Here is an 18,001-nt window from a genome sequence, read left to right as displayed (position 1 = left end):
ACATATGATAGACTACAAGCACATAATTTTGCACAGACTGTTAAGATACTTATCAAGTAAGATGTGCTTAACTTCTATAAGAAAACATTCAAATGGGGTCATGGGTATATTGCAAAATAAATGTAGTTCTTAGTTAAAATATAAAAATTATTAATTTAACATTTTTCAAAATAAAATTGTTGGTTATTAAAATGGAAAGTATTCTGATCATTCAGATAAAATGACAAAATTAGGTGCTCCTTGCCTTATTTTGAGGAACCCACTTTGGAGGAAGTTTAATAAAGTGTTTGTTAGCATATAAATAAAATACAAATAAAAGAGATTTTTTTTAATGAAGATTTTTTAAAAGTTTAAAAATAGAAAAACTAAAGAATAACAAAAATCCTTCAGAGAACAGTTATTTGTTATTAAGATACAAAGGTATTTCCATTAAGTAAAGCTTACTTACTGTGCTTTTATCTTTCAGAAGTTTTTCAATTACTTCAATTAACATTTCTTTTTGCTCTGGATCAAGGCTAAACACAAAAAGAAATAAAATGTTTCAATGATATTTATCAAATAGTTTTCTTGTTCTGATCCATATTATTATGGCATGATTCTCTGCTGTTAAAGTTTAGTAGCAAAATGAATTAAACTATCAGAGAAGCCAGAAATGAACAACAAAGAATAGAGTTAAGAGAAAACAAGGAAATTTTCCTCAGTCAAGAGCACACAAATATTACTCTTCAAAGTTTCTTTTAAAATAGCAATACTATTAAGGAAATTAGTTAAGGCTTTCACATTTATCCATGAAATTACCAATTACCAATGAGGGCAGAAACTGAGTTTTGTTTAATCTTCATATTATCCACAGATCCTGCCATCATAGCTAGCATGATAAATGTTTATTGAATTGTATCTAAGAAAAATGGCCCTTAAAATATGCAAATAAGATGTTAATGACATTTTTAACTCCCAAAATTAAATAGTCATCTGTCATCTCACTTATCATACTGTCCAAATAAAAGATTCATTAATTCAAATACTTGTTAAGCAAAATATACATACTACGCTATAAATTAGAATTATAAAAATAATTGAGATAATCCTTGTCCACAAAAAGTTTACTATCTAGCAGAAGTTCAGTATAACAATCTAGTTCTACCTTCAGGAAGCTACATAACAAAACTACATTTGACAACTAAATGCAACTGTTGATCACTAAACTGATTATGTTCACAAGACAAAATCTGGCCCTGAAAAAGTCCCAAGTTCACCTTAGCAATTTTGAATTCTACCCAATTCAAGAAAAATGAAAAATGCTAAGCTTTCTATGGTTCCAAGAAAGTAAATGAAATTCTATTACCCAACTTTACCTGTTCTCCCTGCCTGGACCCAAATATTTAGTTTAAGAAATATGGATGAAGTATATTTCCCCAATCAAGACAAGCTCTCAACCTTTAATATTTGTATCTCACTAGGTGGTACAATGGGTAGAGCATTAAACCCAGAGTCAGAAACATCTGAGTTCAAATCCTGCCATGGACTTCCTAGCAGTATGACTTTATGCAAGATATTAAATAATATCTGTCTGACTCACTTTGCTTACCTGTAAAATGGAAATAATAATAGCATCTACCTCTCAGTAAAGTTCCTAGTAAAAATAATATTTGTAAATTATTTTGTAATACTTAAAAGTATCTTATAAATGCTAGCTGTTATTAGTTGTTTTTAGTATTATTATTACCATTATAAATAATATCAACACTATTATTATGTGTGATGTGAACTCTTCAACTAGCTTATCAGGAATAAAATGAGAATCATAATCTGGTTAGTTCTCCCAGATTGTCCTGTTTGTATAGAATAATGTGTTTATCAATTTCAGAGGGAGAAAGGAGTCCCAGAAATCCTTGTCTTTGAGAGTCTTTTTCATTATAAGTTTAGACTTTGACCTATTAATTATCTGACAACAAAATAATTTTGATAATAAATTAAATATAAAGCACATGGATATATACATAATTTATTTATATCTGCCTACCAAATGGAATTAAATAAATATTTAATATTTGATAAAATGTTATTAAATAAATAACATTAAATAAATAAAATTTAATTTCTTCTTTATATTTACTTAGGGCCTAATTGTAGATCAGCAAAAAGAGTCTAGAATCAGGATTCTGAAAGGACAGGGTAGAGTGCTAGTTTTTCTGATTGTTAACCAGTGATACAGGACAAGCTACAACTTTTGAGTCTCATTTAACTCATCTATTAAAAGGAAAACAATATCTGTCCTTTCTCCTCCATATGATTGCTATGAGACTCAAATAAGATAAAATAAGACATAAATGGCAGATGTCACTGATAATAAACTAACACTGTAACATGAAAGTTTAAAAACAATTTGTTGTTGATTCATCAACAAGCATAAAAAGGGCCAGTCCCCAATACCAAGACAAAAACTGAAGGAAGTAGGAACTGGGAAACCTAGCTTCCTTCAGAAAGAAAAAAATACCTAACTAAAACAACTCTCAGGGAGAGAAAGAATAAGAATAAGCAAACATTATTTAAAGTTACAAAAAGGTATAATTCTTACCAATTAAAGAACTTAAAGAAACTCAAAGTTCACAGGATAAGATGGCTTTCTAATATAAATAAAACCAAAAAACTGTGATCTAATTAAAAGAGATGACATTAATTACATGTTAATTAAGCAGGCTTTCAATGTTTGCTTTCTAATATAAATAAAACCAAAAAACTGTGATCTAATTAAAAGAGGTGACATTAATTACATGTTAATTAAGCAGGCTTTCAATGTTTACTTTACCATTCTATAAGAAATTACTAACAACTTATATTTATAAAACACTTTAAAGCTTGAAAATCCCTTACATTCATTTTGTAAACTGATACTTAGAATAATCCTGTAAAGTGATATAGGCTTTATTATAGATCTTATAGGTGAAGAAAATGGGACATAGTCAGATAATTAATAAGTGTTTATGGCATGACATGTTTTCTTGACTTCACATTCAGCCTTCCAGCAACTATACCACATTATGTCCTCTCCATTGTTATCATATCTTTTGGACTCTTACCTGTACAATTTTTGTATTGCATGGGCAGCATTCTTTCTAACATATGGCGATAAATCAGCAGAAGCTTCCTTAATAGCAAGCATCATGATAGGAACAATGATTGGTACTCTGATACTGGAAAGGACTCTCAAAGCACTTGCACGAATTAATTGATTAGGATCCTAAAAATACAAACAATTTTAATAATAATATTATCTAAAATCATGTACATTTTAAAACAGCATGTAATGTTAATATATGACAGAGGGAGACTTACAAGGCATTTTCTTTTAGTTTCAAATAGAAGGTGCTCATCAAAATTTGATTCATGAAGCTTCAGAGTAGTCTTTCAAGCTAATATGTCCATTAGCCCAAAAGGCACAATAAGATAGTATTTTTAAAAAATGGAACATAAGGATAAAATAAATTTTGATTAAGATTTGAAAACTAATGAGAGAAAGGTAGTAGCTACTACCTAAAAACAAATAATTATTTTAAAAAGCATAGCTATTATTCAATAGCAAGAAGTAGCAACATAGAAAAATGAAAAGCCAGTCTCAAAATCTAAAACGTGGGTTGAAGTAGCACTCCTGATGCAGTATTTTTTTAAGCTACAAAAATTAACTTTATTTCATCATTTCACATTCATCTAAGTCTTCACTACAATAAAATGTAAAAAAAGACAGTCATTTTTTAAATCAGAATTGTCTTCCCAATGAAGAAAAACAAAGTCTAATAATAAAGCCTTTAAATGCTAGATTTTCAAAGCAGTAATCATAAAGCTGGTATTCTGTGACAAAAAAAAAAAGTTAGTCATTCATATAACTGAGGAATTTACATTATCAATATCTTTTACCTACTTCTAAAATCAAAATTAAACTTCAAAAACAAAAATTCCAAATATTTAGATTTCTTTGGTACACCCATCAGTTTTGTACTAAAATTTTTATTCAAACTATAAATTAAAAGCACTAACTTTAGACCAAAGATTAAAAATCGTAACTACTACTTTCAGAGGTCAAACACCATCAGATTGACCAAGGACAAATGACCTAATTTAGTTTTTCATTATGTGCTTACATGTAACTAAGACTACATTTTGCAAAATAGTTGTTGGTCAGCATTTGCAGAAAGGGTCTGATTCATTGGGAATACCACATAACCAGTAAAATCACAGGACTGGGCAAAAATTTTTAAATCCTCAGTATTTTACTAAATTATTTTTGTAAGATTACTAATTTTAATGACATAGTTTTGTTTTTTATGCTTTTTTCTATAATTTCCAATTTTACTGTACAAGTTTGTTTTTCCTCATTTCCTAGAATTTAACTACTTAGTACAATGTTTTATGTTTTTTTTTTCTTAGATGCCTATTAGCAATTGCATCCTACAAAAGAGTAGGAGTTAGAAAAGCAAAAACCATTTTCTTCTTCCACCAATCAACATAGTAGTAGGGACCAATAAAGTCATTATTAAACATTTTTAAATAGATATGAAGACAAGAACTCAAACACAGGCTCCCAAAGAGAAAAGATTTTGAGGGACCATAAACTATTCCTTGGGAATATAATTCATTCACCACGACAAGAAGGTTGTAAGTTTTTTAAGACACTATTCTGACATTAAATAAATTATAGAACTTCTCTTCTAAATAGTAACTTCCTTCAACTGTGCAAACATCTTGTTACTCTAGAACAATTTGTGCTATTACTTACTTTTAGAGCTCGTTGAAAAGTGCTGATGGACAAGAGAGCCAGATCTTGTTGCTCCTCAGCATATCGGACCAGATAAACATAGACCAACTTTTTGATCTGGAGGGGAGAAGAAAGTTCAGGAAAGGAAAGATAAAAACCATGTCTGATCATACCAGACTGAAAGATAAGGAACTCATCACATTAAAAAAAAAAAAAAAAAGTCCTAAATACAGTAACTGCTTAATAATGGTTTTAGAATTGAAAATCTTTTAGTGTCATAGTTATTCTAAATTTTCCCCAAGAAAAATCACACAATCTCTATAATAAGGATATTAATTTAGATCATGAAACATTTCAAAGTGCTTTTAAAAAGAATATTTTCATATGATTTTTTTTAGTTTGGTTATTGATATAGTTGATTATGCTAATAGCTTTCCTAATATTGAACCAGTCCTGCATTCCTGGTATAAATCCTACTTAGTCATAGTATTTTATCCTGGGGAGTAATCTCTTTGCTAATATTTTATTTGATATTTTTTTCAACTTTCAAATGCAAAATAGAACAGTATAACTGAATATAAAATTGTAAGTGTGTTATATATAATTTGCTTTTTTAAGTGTCTATTAAATCTAAAAATTAATTTCAAATCTGTCCTGTTTGTCTGTATTTCCTTTTGAGAATCTCCTTCTGTTATACCTGTGCATTTCTTTTATGATCTGCAGCATATGATGCTCTTTATTAAAAAGATTCTCAGTTGCTGCAACATGCACTAATGCTCTTATTTTATATAAATATAAGTGGGGGAAGGGGGACAGCTAGGTAGCACAGTAGATAGAGCACTAGCCCTGAAGTCAGGAGGACCTGAGTTCAAATCTGGTCTCAGACACTTAATACTTCCTAGCTGTGTGACCCTGGACAAGTCATTTAGCCCCAATGGCTTCAGAGGGAAAAAAATGAGTAGGGCTTTAATTAATTTCTCCATTGGCAGCCACTGGGGCCTGACAGAGCTTTGTCCGTGGAATTGATTTTTTTTTTAATTTTAAAGATTTCTTTGCTCATAGTTAGCATTTTAAAAACTACAGATCAATGGCCCTCTTTTCTTTTTTTTTTTTCCTTTTAACTTTAATAGTATTCTATTTCTTCCTTCCCCCAAAGAAAAAAAACAACATTATCTTTGTTTTAAAACAAATAAACAGAGTGAAAGAAAACAAGTCCATACATTTGCCAGGTCCGAAAACTTATGTATCTCGTAGCATATAACATTCTATATCATGAGTCTATCATTTTCTTAACAGTAGATTTTAGTGGCATATTTGTTTCATCTTCAGTCCTCTGAAATTATGGCTCATTATTACATTGGCAAAGACCTAATATCTTTCCATATTGTTTTTCTTTCAGTTATCATATAAATTGTCTTCCTGATTCTTGTCTTACTCTATGTCAGTTCATTCAAATGTTCTCAAATCTTTAAGAAACCATTCTCTTTGTTATTTCTTAGAACATGATAATACCAGTATTCATTCAGGGGCTCTCTGATAAATAAGCTCTTAATTTCCAGTTCTTTGTCACTGAAAGAGTTGTTATAAATATTTTTGTATTTATGGATAGTTTTCTTCTTCCTTTGTTTTTTTGAGGAATAAAAGCCTACTAGAGATATCTCTAGGTCAAGGTTGCCTGTACACTTTTGTGATTTTAGGGGCATAATTCCAAATTGTTCACAAAAAAACGACTGAATCAATTCACAACTCCAACAACAATGCAATAGTATCACTATTTTCCACAGGTTCTCTAAAAATTGTCTATTGGTTTTAATCACCTCTGCCAATCTGATGGCTACAAGGTAAAAATGAATTTAATTTGTATCTCTCTAATTAGTAATCATTTAAATCTTTTTTTTTCCCATATAGCTACTCGGAACTTAGATTTCTTTCTTTGCATACTGTCTTTTCATCTACTTTGATAATGTATTTATCTTTTGGTAAATGGTTAACCTTCTTATCTAGTTTGCTGATTTATCAGCAATTAGTCAGAGAAACTTGCTGCAAATATTTTTCTAGTTAACTATTTTGCTTCTAATTTTAACTGTGATAATCTTATTTTATGCAAAAACTTCAGTTTTACAAAATCAAAACGGTTCATTTTACTTCTTATGATGCACTTCTCCTATACATACTTGTATATGACATCTTCTTCTTATTCCTCTTATTTGCTTATGGAACCTTTAACATCTGGCCAATAATCTATTTGGAGATTATTGTGCTAGATGTTGTGAGATGATTATCTAAACCTAATTTTCAGGCTACCTTCTAATTTTCACAGTTGTTTTTGTGGAATAGTGAGTCCTATTCTAATATTTGCACTTTGGGAATTTATTGGACACTATAAGTTACTATGTTCATTTGCTTCTTTACTTTGTAAACCTAAAAAGCTTAGAGCAGGGAATCTATGAGGTTAAAACTATTTTCATAATAATGCTAAAATATTTTTAATTTCCATTAGATGCAATTCACATAAGCAAAAACTGGATATAGGGGTGGGGGTAAGTTCTCAATAATTTTTTAGAGTATAATGTGGTTGAGCTACCTAGACATATAATTGACACATATATTGACATATGATTGGCATACCAGACACATATATTGATAAAACTCAGCACTTTTTTTTAAAAAAATTTTTCCTTGGCAATGGTTATATCTTCCATGACACTGGAAGATTAGTTTGGGATAATATAGTAAAAAATATTTTAGCATTATTATGAAAATAGTTTTGATCTCATAGATTCCCTTTCCTAAGCTTTTTATGTAAATCACAAAAAAATTACCAAATACTAATGTTTTCCCTCTGTCTATGATTTATTTTTTCATTCTCTTTTCTTGTCTAATGACCATAGGTACAAATCCTATAATTCTGTAAAATAAAAATGATGATAATGAACATCTTTATCATTTATGTTACTGAAAGACTTATAACATTTCTATATAACATATAGAATTTACCTTGATTTTAGATCGATATTATTTACCATGTTAAGAAAAACATAACTTTTTTCCTATGTTTTCCAGTGTTGTTGTTTTAACAGAAAGAGGTATGGTACTTTGCCAAGACCTTTCAATGTCTATTGCTGCAATCTTGTGAATTTGACTGTTTTCTGTTAATATAATCTATTAGGTTTATAGTACTTCTAATAAAATAATCTTCAATTCCCTTATAAATCTGAGCTGGTCACTGAGTAATTTTTCTGATATTTTCCTGCAGTTTTTTGTCACTCTTTCATCTAAAATCTCTGCACTAAGATTCACCAGGTATGATGAATCTATATATATATATATATATTTTGTTGTTGTTGTTGTTGTTGTTGTTTAAATTGTCTATTTCTGGTTTAGTTTCTGTGACCCCATTTGAATCACTGAAAAAATTTTTTGGAAAATGTTTATTTAATACTGGAATTAGCTGTTTTCTGAATGTTTGCCAAAAATTAATTTGTATATCTAGCTGATGCTGGAGTATTGTTATTGTTGCTTTTCATTTTTGAATTCATTTATAATTGATTTAACTTCACTTTTCTAAGATTAGGTTGTTTTAATTTTCTATTCTGTTAATTTGATTGTTTTGTTTTATATTTTTGTAAATATTCCAATTGTTGCATTTAAATTATCAATTCTATTGATATATAATCAGATAAAATAGCTTTGTTAAAGAAGTTTGTAAAACTGAATGTTTTTTAATTTCAAATTAACTCTCAATTTCCCTTGGGTAAATCATATAATCTTGCTCCATCTGAGTTTTCTCATCTATATAAGAAGATATTACTTTACTCGGTAAAGGAATAACAATTCAAAGTACTTATAAAGTATAAATCTTTTAATTTGTTAATTATCCAGAAAGTCTAAAAAAGGCATTCCAAGGAAAACATTATATAACTATTAAAATATCAACAAGAGTTTTGTGATTATATACAAAGCATGAATTGTTCTGTAGATGATGTTTTTCATCTTCACATATATATAAAATGTGGAAACAGGCAAATGTTTTGAAAATTCACTAAGTGTCTAAAACACTTCTTATGTCTCCCTGAAGTCAAAATTATTTTATACATCATAAGCTAGAGAAAGGGACTCATTCTGTGATTTCCTTAGCAAGGAAACTCGGATGAAATTTTCCCTGCCAGTGCATTTCAACACTTTTCTACAATTTCAGAGTATTGGCAAGGTTAAGTGACCTCCCAAGGGCACAAAGTCACTAAGGGCAGAGACTGTGTTTAACTCTGAGTCTTCCTAGGGTTAAAGCTGGCTCTGTATCTATTATATCATATAAGCTCTATTCTATAAAATTACAATGGAAAAATGTCATATTCAAAAGTTTAAGAAAGAAAATAAAAGAATACCAGCTGAAATTTATTTACTTTTACTTCATTCTTATTATTTCCAGGTCCCTTCTCTAGGATTTGTTGGTGTAATAATAATAATAATAATAATAGCTATCATTTATATAGCACTTATTATGAACCAGGCATTGTGCTAAGCACTTCACAATTATTATTTCATATGACCCTTGCAGGAACTTTGAGAGGCAGTTATTATTATCCCCATTTTATAAATGACGAAACTGAGTCAAACTAAAGTTAAATGACTTGCATAACATCACACAGCTAGGATATGTCTGAGGCTATATCTGAACTCAGATTTTAGTGACTCCAGGCATGCTGGTCTATCTACTTTGCCTTCCATTGCTCTGTATGTTATTCCCCTAACCCCCAATCTATTTAATGCTCCTAAAAATAAAATACAATCTCTTCAGTTCAGCATCTAAAATACTCTACTATCTGACTCCAACCTACCTTTTTCTTCCATTATTTCCTAAATATCACTGTCCTTTTTGAACACTAAAATCCATTTAAGATAGAATATTAACTCTCAAACTCTCAAACACACACACACGAATTTATGTGTTTCTATCTTCATGACCCCAGCTCCCAGGATTGTGGGTACTGGAAATCTCTCTATAAAACTGACTGCATATGGTTGCCAAATTATTCTTCAATTAAAAAAAATAAAACTTTTATGATATCACTTTTCTATTAAAAAAAAAAAAAAACAGCCACAATTTCCCATTCTCTATCATGTCTATCTTTAACCCTTCAATTAAAATGCCCCAAATTCTGCCTTCGTGGGCAGAATTTGTCTACTATCTTCTCACTACTAAAAACATTAGCCCTTTTGTTGGGCCAATCACTTCACATTTAGTTTTTTCATCTCATAAGCTATATGCATTTCTACTTCTTTAATCCTGGTTCCTAAGGCTCAGAATGCTATCCTCTATCCATTCTAAAATATCTGCAATTTTTCCCCAAAGAGTTGTTATTGAATTATTAAATCTTTATTATTTAATGCCCAATTACAACACTGCTTCTATTATGACACTTATGAAGTTCATGTCTCAATGATCTTTTCCCTCTATAACTTCTATTTTCTATACTATACAATTCACATTTTTAATATAGTTTAATTCTCTATTTTTTCACATGTGTAGCTGGTAATAGCACTATATAAATTTAAGTTTTTATTATTATGTATTTCCCCCAACTAGATAGATAATGAGTTCCATAGGAGAAGGAATATTTTGTCTCTCTTCTCTATACCATTTGAGAATATTTAAATGATTATCAGCTAAAGTCCTATTCCAGGCACTTCTTTATGGTATGAGAACTTCAAGTTATCAGGAACTTTCTCAGCAGAATATAAGATCTGACAAATCCTTTCAAAGCTGGAAAATTTTTTAACACAGACAGAGAGAGCAATGGACTTTTATATTAGATTAGCCTATCTAAACGCAGAGGGGCTCATCAATAAGCTGGACAAAAGGTGAGATTATTTTTTTATTAACTACTACAACTCATGGAAGACCAACCAGTAAAGCTATGTAGTACTTAGGATAGGTACCAATATAACAAAAACATATATTCTTAAAGTACTGAAATACTTTAGTACTTAGATTAGATTAGATTTAGTACTTAGGTCTAATGTACCTAGATATTATATCCAACCAATGCACCCAAAATGTTATTAAAAAAAAAGAAAAAAAAATAACTCCCCAAACTATTCAACTTAAATCTCAATTAAACTTAAATAGAACAATAACATGTAATTATGAAGAACATCCTCTATATAAGAAAATATTTGGTTCTGGGGCCCATGTCCCTGAAAGTCATAATGTGATTTTTAAGAAATAATAACTTGAAATTTTTTTCTCCTTACTTGTTAACTCAAATCCCATTCTATATTTCCATAAAAAGCTTTTGGCAGGCTTCCCCTTTAAGGAGGTAAAGTGAAGACCAATGTAGGAAAAGAGTTTTAGTGGCTTGTTTGTTTTTTTTTTTTAAGACCTTCATAGAATTCATTCGTAAGCAAACCCTCTCTTTAACAAAGCAACTGCAGAGACAACTTTTATGGCTAAATTATAAACTCCAGAATAATTCAGGGTTTATAATGACTACACGAGAAGACTCAGAACTACAGCTGTGCAAGAAGCCACTGCTATAATTACTCACTATTGGAGAAAGATTTTTGCTACAGTTATGGCAAAAAGCATAACAGTATTAAATCACAGAAGGTTGCAAAACACTAAATTTGTTCTTGTTTTGCTATAAGAACCAATCAATATTGACCACAAGAGGCCGATGCACTGAATGGCTGCAGGTGTTCAGAGAAAGCCTTCTTTCCCTGAAACCACTCTGTGACCAGAAATGGGAGTACTTAGGGTTTCGTGACTACACCATTCTCTGATCAGTTACCTTCATTCAATGTTACTACACTCCTTGCTGTAAAACTAATCATAGCAGGGCTACATTAGGCTGGAAGAACACAGGCAGATCTGTTTAATTAGTTTATCAATACTAGTACATCAAACTTCATGAGTTATTGACTAAAACCTTTGATTATTTTTGTGCTATAACGACTGATTTCTTACGAGGTCACTTTTGGTATATTTTGACATCTAATGACATATGATGAACAGCCCAACTGAGCCTAGGGCAGCATGCACTTAGAAAAATGAAATTTATAGAATATACTTTGGAAACAATGAAACGTCTTTCAATTCTCTGGAGATAATAAAAAGTCTCTTTTAGTTTTCCCCTAATATCAGAAGATTAAACATGGCTCAATGAATAAAAATAGTAATATATTTTGGGACAAGAAAACAACGATATGAAATAAAAATGCCACAAGAAAAGAACATTTTTAATTATGCTTATTGTGATAATGTTAGTTATAGAACACTAAATTATATATAAAAATTCTCATTGCAAAGGAAAAGGTGTTGATTACTTCCAATTCTGATAGTCTGTAAAGTTAACCACATCTGTTCTTAAAATTACATTACTAAAAAAAAAAATTACATTACTAATTATTGACATTTATACTCCTTCTAAATTCAATATGTCTTATATAATCAGCAGCACTCCGGTTTTAGTCACTCAATATCAACTTAAACATATAATTTCTTATCTGGAACAAAGAGACCAGGAGTTTATTATAAGGGATAGTCAATTCATTGCCTTTCTTAATCTCCTCTTCCCAAGAGTGATGAAAAGACCTACAAACACAAAAATATAAGAATATTGTTTGGTTTACATAAACCACATTTATTTTTTGTAAGAAGAAACTATATCCAAAGCACAAGTTTAAAAACTTTAGTGAAACACCAAGTTGATAGGGATGAATTTCGAAATGATTTCTTAAGAGAGCAGAAAAGGAAGTAGATAACCTTCACAAATTTCAACTATAAGGAAATACATTAAGAGAAAAATAAACCAAATTATACACACTAAAGAGAATCTCATTTATCAATTACATTTAAGGAGATATAGAAATCACTGAAAATCCCTGAAGACATGTCAAACTTAAAAATTTAAGACACGCTAATCTGAAAAGTTGAAAACTAAGATGGGGCGAGGGAGACAGGGCACAGAGGGAGGGTTGTTAATCATGACCAAAGTCCATAAGAATGCTAAAGATATGGAAGGTCAAGGTGAACAAGAACTTTTTCATTAAAATCTGGAATACTACTACTAAGAAAAAACTCACTGAAACTTGAAAGACAAGGTTAAGATTAAAATCAATGTTACTTTTCAATAGTCAAGTATTATCACAAGAAGTGGCACAGTAGAAAAAATAAAAATAATAAAGTTTTAAATAAAGGAAAAGATATTCAAAATCTAGTATTAAGAAAAATATCTTCTTTCCTCCTTCCCTCCCTCCCTTCTTCTTTTCCCCTTCCCTCCTTCCTTCTTTCCCTCCTTCCTTCCTCCCTCATGTCTAACTTTTCATGACCCCATTTAGGGTTTTTCCTGGCAAAGATACTGAAGTAGGTCACTATTTCCTTTTCCACATCATGTTAACAGATGAAGAGCTAACATAAACAGGGTCAAGGGAAATGTTCAGGATCACACTGCTAGTAAGTATCTGAGGCTAAATTTGTACTCATGCATGATGCACACACCCCATTGATCCATCCATATCTCTCTCTTTCTTCCCATTCATGCATCTATCCATCCATCTATTCCTTACTCAAGATGCATTTTTCCCTTAGAGAACCACCTCCTACTCAAAGGGAGAGAAGGAAGAGAGAGAGAAATTTTCTCTGGATCAAAATGAAGAGGTTACCCATGTCCAAAACAACCCAAACCACATGCTCTGCAAGTATCACTAATAGCCCTCCAAATGGCTGAAAGTTTATTATTTGGTTCTATCTAGAATATAGTGTTTCATTCTGGGCACCACCATCTAAAGAGACTGATAAGCTAGAGAGTAACCAGAAGAGGGCAACCAGGATGATAAAGGACATTAGATCCATATCACATACAAGTTGCATGAGCCACTAAGAACATTTAGCCTGGGAATAATTGTATCTTCAAGTATGTAAAGAATTGTCTTATGAAAGAGAGATTCAATTTGTTCCGGGCATGGTTCCTTTTTTCCTTTTAAAGCTCATGCCCTTCTCTCTCAGATCACTTCCAATTTATTATGCATATATTTTAGTTGAAAACAACATATTGTCTCCCCCATTCAATTACAAGCATCTAGAGGGCAGGGACTATTTCCCCCCTTGTATATGCACAGTGATTGGTACATAGCTGAAAAAACATTCATCCAATCTGTTATAGGAGAATTCCCTTCAGAGGAAAGTGGTGAGAAGATACAGATGTATATGCATTATATACATATATATGTATATATGTATGTATGTGTATGTATATAAACTCAGGAGCAGGAGAGGAGAGAGAGGAGAAAACAGAGGGAGAGAATGAAATAGAAGAAAGAAAAAATAGAGAGAGGAGAAAAGAGAGAAGAGAATATCAGAGTCCACCTGTCTAAACTTCACCCATCTTCAAGCTCTAACTCAAGTCTAAGAATCACTTTTAACCCAATAATCAGAATGTACTTAATAAATGCTATTACACAATTTCAATAAGTTTTTCATGCATGTACGCCTTCAGGTGAGCAGCCACATGTTCTATCTCCCATAGTTCTCAGAATTGGGCTATATAAATATTTAGCACTCAAATGTTTGCTGAATGACAGACCAATCTTAGTAGGACCAGAACAGTACATCATTATTTTCACGTAAATTTACCTATTAGAGACCTCAAGCCTCTAAACTTACTCGTACAAAGAACATAACTGCTATGTGACTGCTATATAAAGAAAAGAAAAATCAACAATCTCATGTGATATGCTGCTCCAATATATCTGTTTTGGAAAGAAAATAATATTCCAAACATTTATCTGCTTTTCCAATCCTTATGTCCCAAAAAGAATGAATCTGATAAGTCAAAAGAAAAAAAGGTAATTTAATCTACTTGCTAAATTGGCACCAATGGTTAAAAATAGATTTTTGGCTGTGTTTTATCAACAAAGTTAGTCAACTCTAAAAATGATTTACAATAACATTATTCAATGTGATGACAATAATCACCCAGCTAAGCTATACAATTTATTTACTGTCGTAGAGGACAGTAAATTCAGTTGACTTAGCATATGCTGAAAAACAGAACCAAAAATCCAAACAAAAAATAACTTCCATTTTAAATTATTCTAATCAAGTTAGCATATAAGGAAAAATAGTTCATGCATGAAATTTTTTTCTAAAAATTCTTTTAAAATTTATTTTCTAAATGCTCTAAATCACTATTGATTAGAGAAATGCAAATTAAGACAACTCTGAAGTACCACTTCACACTTCTCAGATTGGCTAAGATAATGATAATGATAATATTGGAGGGGATGTGGGAAAACTGGGACACTAATACATTGTTGGTGGAATTGTGAACAGATCCAACCATTCTGGAGAGCAAATGGAACAATGCTCAAAAGATTATCAAAGGGTGCATACACTTTGATCCAGCAGTGTCTTTACTGGGCCTATATCCCAAAGAAATCATAAAAAATGGAAAAAGGACCCATGTATACACAAATGCTTTTGGCAGACCTTTTGAAGTAGCAAGGAACTGGAAACTGAGTAGATGCCAATCAGTTGGAGAATGGCTGACTAAGTTATGGTATATGAATTTAAAGGAATATTATTGTTCTATAAGAAACAATCAGTAGGATAATTTCAGAGAGGCCTGGATAGACTTGCATGAACTGATACTAAGTGAAATGAGTAAAACCAGGAGAACATTCTCGATAGCAACAATAAGACTATGTGATGATCAACTGTGATGGACTTGGCTCTTTTCAACAATGATGTGATTCAGGCCAATTCTAATAGACTTATGATGGAGACAATCAACTGAATACAGAAAGGGGACTGAATGTGTATCACAACATAGCATTTTCAACTTTTTATTGCTGTTGCTGCTGCTGCTGCTGCTACTGCTGCTGTCTGCTTGCTTGCTTGTTTTTTTTCCTTAATTTTTTTCCCTTTTGATCTGATTTTTCTTGTGCATCATGATAAATGTGGATACACATTTAGAAGAATTGCATATGTTTAATCTATATTGGATTACTTGCTGTCCAAGGGAGGAGGGAGAAGAATTTGGAACACAAGGTTTTGCCAGGGTAAATGATGAAAACTCTCTTTGCCTGTATTTTGAAAAAAAAAAAAAAAAAAGCTATTGTTAAAAAAAAAAAATTCTAAGTACTTTATTAGATTCTGAATATCTCAATTCAAAATTCCTTGAAAAGTAAATTCTAGCCATATCTGTGAAAAAGCTATTAATGTAGTAATGATTCCTAATTCAATAATTTTAAGTGCTAAACCGATAGCTGGTATTAGTTTTAGTCTGGACACTGCAATCATAGCTGTATATTACATACACAACTAATACCTACCTGTTCTGATTCATCTATTTGTATTAAAAATTCAACTATCATATCTACTTCATGGTTATTTTATTGAGTCAATATGCCATGTACTTATATAGCCTCTTCATTCAATTTATCTTCTTTGAAAAAGTGGAAATTATTTAAACATTGACAATAAAATTTTCTAGCAATATTTTGTTCATCTCCATATATTTTAGCTATTGAAATTTTCTTTTTAACTCCTGTAGGAGTGAAAGAAAAGAGAGAAAAAGTAAAAATGAATCTCCCATTATATAACAGGAGAAAAACTCTATATGGAAATTATGAGAAATAGTTTCAAAAGAACTAATGACTGCCATTTTCGAAAACCTAACCGTCTCCAATATGGGGAAATCCCAGTTTGGGAGTCACAAACCACAGTTTAAGAATCTGAGCTCTAGAAGACTAATTCCAAACTAAATGAGCTTTACATTTTGGAATACATCAAAAATCATGGTAAATTCTAATATCCTATATTTTCCATGTCCCTTTTGGTGATTTTTAAACCAAGTAAAAGTGATAGTAACAATACCTAGGACAGGAAAGTAGGAAAGAATACCTGTGTCTATCTGTCTATCTGTATGTATGTGTGTGTGTGTGTATATATATATATATATATATATATATATATATATATATATATATATATCTGTATATCTTTCACACACAGTTTGGTGTATATACCATACATGCAAAATGCATTACATATGTGCTATATGTATATTATATGTATTAAAATACATAGCTATCCATATATAATATATAATTATGGATCTGAGATCTCAAGAACACAGATTGATAAAATCACAACCTATTTACACATTCATTATACAGAACTTAAAAGGGGGCTTTAGGACATCTAGTCTGATCCCTTCATTTTAAAGATGAAAAACTGAGCCCAAGAGGGATTTTATATTACTTCTCTAAGACCATATTCTACATGGCAGACCTGGGATCTGAATCTGTGTCCCATGTCTCTAAAATCCATGACACATGACCTTTTTTATCATCCCATCCAATTCTATCTATGTCCTCCCATAACCCCTCCTGGGAGTAAGAACCCAATGTGCCGGGAGTATTTCTCTATCAATTTATTGTGCAAAATAACAATTTAGCCTAAAGTCTTTTCATTGGTTACATCTTTCTCTTGCAGCAAGATCAACCCAAGTCCTATATAAATATTCAAAGTTCTCTTAAATAAAATGTCCTTCATATCATGTCTCCTGCGCTCCTTTATTGGTAATGGGGGGCAGGGGGAGAGAATAAAATATTTCTCTTTAATTTTAATATTTATTGATATCTTTTGTCTTTTCACGACAGTTATTTCAGCCCATTTCCAAACAAGGACAAGGCAAGATATGTTAAAAATATATTGCAGTCTATCCATACCCAATTCAGCACCTTTCCAATGCCCTTTGGGTGAAAATAAACTTTAATTTTCTAAGGACTGTGGTATTCCAAGATTCACAGAAATACAGCATAAACAAAAGAAATCTTATGCTAAAAAGATATGTTTTGTTTCAAGAAAAATTTGAAGTCATTAAAAGCACTACATAATTTCCCATGGGCAATATAATCCACTTACCTCATCCTATTTAACCCTGAGCCCATCTAAAGTGACTTTCAAATATATATATATATATATATATATATATATATATATATATATATATATATATATGTATGTGTGTCTATATATGTACATTTACACATATACGTACATACAGATTTTGTATATGATGAGTCAGATAGCTATATAAGCAAAGAGATGGAGCCCTTAATCCATAACTCTTTTCCTGGGGAATAGCTAGGCCAAGCTTTTTTTGAGTGATCAGAGATTTAATATTCAAGAGCCTGCTACAATCAGCACAAGGACATACATAAAGAGAAACATTTGAAGGC

General features: G+C 30.9%; 1 protein-coding gene across 3 annotated transcripts in view; it reads right to left on the bottom strand.

Moving 5' to 3' along the window:
* Positions 1 to 18,001, bottom strand: part of AP3B1 (adaptor related protein complex 3 subunit beta 1) — a 309,786-nt gene that overhangs the window by 216,427 nt on the left and 75,358 nt on the right. For all 3 annotated transcript variants that reach the window (XR_004233861.1, XM_003759422.4, XM_031966179.1), the window contains exons 4-6: positions 4,775 to 4,870; positions 3,081 to 3,241; positions 449 to 515 (exon numbers count right to left, since the gene is read on the bottom strand). Coding sequence is in view for 2 of the 3 variants with exons in the window: in XM_003759422.4 (XP_003759470.1) it covers positions 449 to 515; positions 3,081 to 3,241; positions 4,775 to 4,870 (324 nt within the window). In the remaining variant the exon portion in view is untranslated. The remainder of the gene's footprint in view (positions 1 to 448; positions 516 to 3,080; positions 3,242 to 4,774; positions 4,871 to 18,001) is intronic.

Source organism: Sarcophilus harrisii, chromosome 1, assembly GCF_902635505.1.
Source record: "Sarcophilus harrisii chromosome 1, mSarHar1.11, whole genome shotgun sequence".
In the NCBI taxonomy this organism is placed as follows: Eukaryota; Metazoa; Chordata; class Mammalia; order Dasyuromorphia; family Dasyuridae; genus Sarcophilus; species Sarcophilus harrisii.
The sequence above is the reverse complement of the archived record's forward strand: the minus strand, read 5'-3'. Positions and strand labels throughout refer to the sequence as shown.